General features: G+C 58.0%; 1 protein-coding gene across 1 annotated transcript; it reads right to left on the reverse strand.

The window, feature by feature from the left end:
• Window positions 1-2446: 2446 nt before the first annotated feature.
• ISLR (immunoglobulin superfamily containing leucine rich repeat) lies at window positions 2447-5694 on the reverse strand. The gene is made up of 2 exons (XM_019735923.3): window positions 5264-5694; window positions 2447-4469 (listed from the first exon to the last, which is right to left on the reverse strand). The coding sequence occupies exon 2, from the start codon at window positions 4459-4461 to the stop codon at window positions 3166-3168; it is 1296 nt and encodes a 431-aa protein (XP_019591482.3). The 5' UTR covers window positions 4462-4469; window positions 5264-5694; the 3' UTR covers window positions 2447-3165.
• Window positions 5695-6527: the final 833 nt, after the last annotated feature.

The following is a 6527-nucleotide window of genomic DNA, read 5'->3' on the forward strand; positions in this document are numbered from 1 at the left end:
TTAGGGGAGGGACACGTGGGAAAAACTGTCCAAACAGTCCATAAATCAACACAGGGTTTATGGGGCTTGGGTGGGGGTGCGGTATTCTGGTCACATGCTGGGCGGGGCCCCCTGGGTGGGAAGGGCCGAGGAGACCCCCACAGCCACATCCCTTTGGGTGGTGGAGAGCCTGGGGACCCTATGATGCCACCCCTGAACGGTTTAGGCATTGGCTTTGGAAGTAAGACTTATTCTGGGTCCTCAAAAACGGGCAGGACTTGGGGAGCAGGAGAGATTTTAGGAAGATGGGGGAGTAGTGTGAATAAAGGTGCAGTAAAGGAGCTATCCTGATGGGAGCAGCCCGAGGATGCAGGGGGCACAGGCACCTGGGGGTCCCTTCCCTGCTGGGGACTGGTGGAGGTGGGGGCCATGTGAGCAAGGGTGTGGGGTTCACCATGGGGCTGGGGGCTACAGAGAGGGAGGAAAATGTGGCCACCCCATAGATCTGAATCAGTGGGGCCTCGAGAAATGTCTGCGCAGTTAGTGGAGACCAAGGCCCGCTCGTTTCTTTACTTCCCCCACCCCCACTATAGCCTCAAACACACATGAAGCCAGGGGCAGGGCCAGGGAGCTGGAACCCACCTTCCAGGCAGCCTGTGAGGAGGGCAAACAGGGCAGACTCTGATCCCACTGCAGCCCATGGAAAAACGTCATCCTGGCCCCGTGCTGGTGACTGACAGGGTCACAGGGATGAGAAGGCAGATCGGTCTTAGCCCTTAATGAGGAAATAGTCACAATAGAGTATGATCAGGCTGGGACACTGGACGCCCAGTGCTGTGTAAGACAGAGGAGGGGGCCTAGTCTAAATTGGGGCAGTGGGCAGCGCATCCAAGAAGGCTTTCTGGAGGAAGTGGTACCTGAGCAATCTGAGACTGACTTAACTAAGTAAGGAGCAGGGGAAGGGTGTCCAGACTGAGGGAACAGCATGAGTAAAGGTGCAGAGCATGACCCATCACAGAACATTAAGAGAACAACGAATTAGCAGTTCTAAGAGAAGTGGGCCACGTGGGAGAGCCAGGCAGAGGGGCCATGGCTGGCTGGCTGGGGAACTCAACGCTTTCCTCCAGGGCAGTGGGGCCATGGATGACTATAAAGTAGGGGACTAGCTAGTTCATTCAGAATACCGCTGTTCCCCAGCCACCCCGACTCAGGTCTTAGGCCCATGTCCAAGAAGCCAGGCCTGCTTAGCTGTGAATGGAGCCAGAGATGTCAGGGGTCCAACTCAGGTCAGGATTATCAAGCCTTAGTAATCAGAGTCCACTAGACCCTTAAGCATTACCATGTCCTACCTCATCCTTTGTTTTCTAAGGAAGCTGAAGCCCAGAGATGGGCAGTGACTTACCTAAGGTGACACAGCACAGAGGCTCAGCTCCTGCTACTTTCCACCAGATGTGCAGTCATCCTTGACTTGTGCTGCTGGTGACATCTGTTCTGTGGGAGCTGCAAGCTGATGAGGGAGGTGGAGAGGTGCTGTATTCCGACCAGGAGAAGGGGCGGGGGGCTGGCCAGCCTCCAAGGCTCACAGCTGCTACCCCAGGCTCCTTGGTCTCCCTGCTTCGCTTTATTGGGCTCAGCAATCCCGAGGGCTCTGGGTAGAGGCGGCAGAGCCTCTCCCATGGTGTCTTGTCCTATGTGTAACACCCTTCGATCTGGAAAGTGAAAGGGACGGAGGCGGCGGGGAGACGCATCTGACCCAGCACAGAGCCGGGGTCTACCGTCCCCAGGTCCGACCCTGTCCACACCATCCTCGTCCTAAGGGACCCTCAACCTCCAAGCCAGCTATTGGTCCATCTGCTCTGTGGGTAGAGACTCCTACTGAAGGACTTTCCTCCTGGAATGTCATTTCCTCTTACTGAAGAGGTGAGAGGAAGTACCTCCATTTCCTCTGGCTTCTCCCTCAAATCTGTCCTGTCAGTCTCCCTGGGTGTTCCCCCCTCCCTCCTCTCGCCCCTGCATCCTCTGTCCTGTCTCCTTCCTGCTCCCCTCCATCGTGCCTTGCCTGGCCCCCTTCCCTCTCTATCACCTAACATCTCCTCCCTGGACAGGACAGGGAGGGAGCCACAACCCGGAGCTTCCATCTCCCTCACCGCCCCCCCCCCCCACACACACACACAATGAATCCTCAGGCCCCTGCTGGCATAAAGCCCCACTCAGGGACCCCAGGGAAGCCTCAATTGTTGTCAGGCTAGTGCCCTCATTTGTCCCATGGGCTAGTTTGGGGGAAAGGAACGTCAGCAGCTCAGTTCACCTGGGCCACCCTCCCATGCTACCTGCCTGCCACACCGTCTGTATGTCTCACAGGCCCTGTCCCAGGGGCCGGCAGGCTGGACATCTTGGCTCTCCAACCAGTCCTATCCCCCACCGGTGGCTTCTAGGTCAGACAACACTCCAGGCAAGCACAGGGAAGCATGGGAAAGGCCGTTTATTTCTCTGCTGCCCCCAGCCTGGCTGGCCTCTTCGGAGTGGCAGGCTATCAACGTATACTTGGAGAGAAAGGCAGGGTAGGTTTCCAGGATGGAGGGGCACAGGCTGAAGGAGGAAGGGTGAGAGGAAAGGAAGGCCATCCTGAACCCTCAGTCCTGCCTGAGATGAGGGCAGAGATTCCAGAGCCCCAAGTCATCAGAGAGCGCCAAGAGGCAGCAGGAGCTCAAGCCGGTCTCTGAGAGCCTCGGGCCACCCAGTCACTGCCCCGCCACCCATCCCTCTCTCCTGTGCCCTGTGTGCTGCAGGCTACCTCCCTGCCAGGCCCCAACCCCTAGCCTTCGACAGCTGGTCAATCCCGCGCCTGGAATCCCATCAGTGAGGCTTCGCCTGCCCGGTGGTTCAGGCGCCGCCCTGTTAGCAGCTGCCCCGTAGGGGAGCACAGGCAACGTGGTTAGCAGCAATGGCACCGAAGACTGTGAGTTACAGTATCAGGTCTGACCTCGTCACTAGCTTTGAGCAAGTCTGAAGTTAGGGTGGTGAGTGTTCCAGAAGAGATGAGAAGGGGAGGTAGGAAGATGTGTCTGTCCCCCACGCAGGCCTTGGAAGTCGCCCCCCAGCAGACCCCTGCAGGGACATCACAGGGTCAGGGGAGGAGTCAAGGAGGCCTTGGGGCTACTCCAGCCCAGCTGGGTGGGGCGGGGGCTAGAAGGAGGTGAGGAAGAGGAGCAGGAGGCTCTGGCCCAGCAGGAGCAGGCGCAGGGGCTGCTGCCCTGACGCCCGGTGCCCCACGGCTGCCACCTCCGGGCCCCTGGTCCGGCTGAGGTAGATGATGAGCACGTCGTCCTCAGGGCCCAGCGGCTGCACCTCGTTGTCTACTGTATAGCAGCCCGTGCCCTCAGCCACGTTGCCATGGAACCTGCGTCCCAGGGCGTCCTCGCCCCCCTGGCCCGGCGTGGCCAGTGCCACGTTCACTGAGCTCTCCGCACTGCCCAGCTCGTTGGTGGCCAGGCAGCTATAGGTGCCTTCCTGCAGCTTGCCGAAGTCGGGGACGAGCAGGCTGCCGTTGGCAAAGGCTTGGAAACGCGGCCTGCTGCTGGCTGCCGGGGAGCCAGGCAGGGCACGCCCATCGGCACCCACGTTGGGGCTGGCAATCTCCGCCGTGCCGCCAGGCGTCTGGATGTGCCAGTGAAGCTGGGGGGCCGGCTGCCCCTCCACGTCACAGTGGAGCGCCAGCACGAAGCCAGGTTGCAGCTCGGCACCGTCCTGGCTGGGCTGGTAGGTGAGCTGCACCAGGGGCGCTGAGCACGGCAGTGGCAGCAGGCGGGTCAGCGGTGTGCCCTTGAGCACGTGGGGCGACGTGCAGGTGATTTTGTCCTGCTCCGGAATGGACACGGTCGTCGTGGTCAGGGCCCACGTCTTGAACCACATGATGCTGCACGTACAGTCGAAAGGGTTGTCGTTGATTTGCAGATGGGACAGCAAGGTGAGCGGCGCGAAGGTGCCCTCGGCCAGCATGTGCAAGCGGTTGTGGTTGAGTTGCAGCGAGCGCAGGGCCTGTAGGCTGCGGAAGGCATCGCGAGGGATGAAGGTCAGCTTGTTGCTGTCCATCTTGAGGAAATGGAGGGCGCTGAGGTTGTGCAGGTCGTCCCAGGCAAAGTCAGAGATGAGGTTGTGGCTGAGGTCCAGGTTCTTGAGACGGCCCAGAGAGGCCAGGGCGCCGGCGGCCACCTTTCGGATCTCGTTGTGTGCCAGCCACAGTGACTGCAGCTGGGGTACCTCCCTGAAAGCGCCCTCCGGCAAGTGGGGCAGCCGGTTGGCCGACAGGCTCAGTGTGGTCACATTGGCCGGGAAGCCCGGCGGCACGGCCTCCAGGTCACGATAGGAACAGTCGATGATTTGGAAGCCATACTTCTCCCCACAGTCACAGGGCCCAGGGCAGGCCTGGCCCAGGCCCAAGCCCAGGAGGACCGCCCAGCACAGCAGCTGCAGCTCCTGCATCCCGCCTCCTGCAGAGAAGGACATGCCACCGAGGTGACCCCCAAGGACCCATGGGAGGCAGTCAGCCCTCTCCGGACCCCAGCCCAGAGCACTTCCTCATCAGAAGGCCCTGCCCCAAATAATCCAGCTAAGACCCACCATCACCTAACCCACCACCCCTATTCTCCAGGAGGGGAAACTGAAGCCTCTAGATGGGCCAGGACTTGCCAGAGGTCATGCAGCCAGGAGGTGTGAAGACAGGATGGAAGAAGACCCCAGCTCTTCTTCCAAAAGGAGCGCTCTCCTTGCCTTGGCCAGCTCCTAGCTGACTTTATTACTTGAAATCTGTTTTCCAGGGCCCCCTCCCGCAACACTCAGCAGAACCTCCCTCCTGGCCTCTCACATCCTGGCCACAGTCCCTCCCACTGGAGCCCCCATAAGTATGCTTTGCCCTGGCCCTGACAAGGCCCCTTGTGCAGTGCACACCACCCCCATCCGTCCCACACGCCCCCTCCTGCTTCTACTGGCCATGACCACAGCAGACACCAGACCCTTTCTACAGAATCACCTCCGTGGCCTGTTCTGTTCAAACTACGCCAGGCAGCTGCCCAGAAAAACCCCATCAGAACCTCTGAGCTGGCTTGGGGGAGGCCAACAGCTCAACCCAAATGCTGCTGGGATTTCCGGGGCTGCGGTTGTTCGAGGGGCAGATGCCCCCTGGACTGGTCCAAACAAGGGATTGTCCCACGCACTTTGAGCCAAGAGGAAAGTGCCCAGGGGAGCCCTGGGCCCAGCAGACCTCCCCCTCTTCCCGCTGGCTTACCTTCAAACTACTCTTAGTCAAGTGGAGCCTCTCCTAAAATGGAACCAGAAAACAACAAAGGCCGGAGTTAGCCCGGGACAGTCTGCAGGGCCAAAGGGGGAAGAAGAGGTGGCTGGAGGATGACAGGCAGCCTGGTCCCTGCCCCACCTTCAGTTTGCACCCTGGGCCCGCCCTTTCCCTACGGGGTGCCTGGGACCAGCTGCTGAGAGGCCGCTGCAGGAAGGGAGCCCAGACCCCCCCCTTCCAGCGAATCAGCCGCTTCTCTACAGCAACAGGACCTGTGTTTCATAAGTGACACCAGAAACTTAAGGGGGAAAAGATGCCAAAAAAACATTTTTTTCCCTCTCTCTCACTCACTTTTAGCAGCTTCAGCTTCCTTAAAGGCACAGCACTAGCTGGACAGGACCCAGGAAAAGATGGGGCAGAAGGGTTTTTATGATGGGAAGGGCGAGAAACGGGATCTTAAGGAAGACGGGAAATTTCTAACCTTACTTCAAACAAGAACAAAAGGGGGGGCGTGCTTCAGGCTGGGGCCACATGAGCATTCATGTGTGTACTTGAGTGTGTATGTGCGAGTGTGGATGTAACATCTCTGTGTGCAGATGAATTTGTGTGTGTGTTTGTGTGGATGGGTGTGAGACCGTGTGTGTGAATTTGTGTGTTTGGGAATGTTTGAGTGCATGTGTGTTTGAGTAGCTGTGAGGCTCTCTTGGTGTGCTTGAGTGTGTCTGTGGGTGTGTGAGTTTGTATGTATATTTTGGCGTGTGTGTGTGTTTGTAGAAGTGAGTATGTGTTTCTTCATTCACATGTCTGTGGGTGTGTGAGAATTTGTGTATGTGGGCATGTGTGTGTGTGTTTGTGTAGAAGTATGTGTTTCTGGGCCCACGTCTGTGTGGGTATATGAGAGTTTGGATATGTATTTGGGCAGGTGTGTGTGTTCGTGTGTAGAAGTATGATGTCTGCATCCATGTGTCTGTGTGGATATGATAATACTTATCACTAATTCAATTTCCAACTCTCTCCCAGTTGGGTAAATCTCCTCTGGAAAGAAGTAAATACATAAAGTCGTCCCATCAGTTTTATCTCCTGGAAGAACTCTGGACGTGAGCCTTTTGACCTGCTCAGTTTGGTTTCTTAAGAGGCCCACCTGCATTACTCAGACTCCCTGTCACCCCTCTTGGGTTGGACCTCTTGCTTCCTGGATCCCACATCATCCCCTCCTTAGTTTACTCATTTTGGCAGTGGGGCAAAGCTGTAATGGCCA

This window comes from Rhinolophus sinicus, chromosome 3, assembly GCF_057876585.1.
Source record: "Rhinolophus sinicus isolate RSI-liver-muscle chromosome 3, RSI-T2T, whole genome shotgun sequence".
NCBI lineage: Eukaryota > Metazoa > Chordata > Mammalia > Chiroptera > Rhinolophidae > Rhinolophus > Rhinolophus sinicus.

What these genes read in the sequence shown, in the direction of transcription:
- ISLR (XM_019735923.3), bottom strand. Translation starts at nt 4,461, where the DNA reads ATGCAGGAGCTGCAGCTGCTGTGCTGGGCGGTCCTCCTGGGCTTGGGC.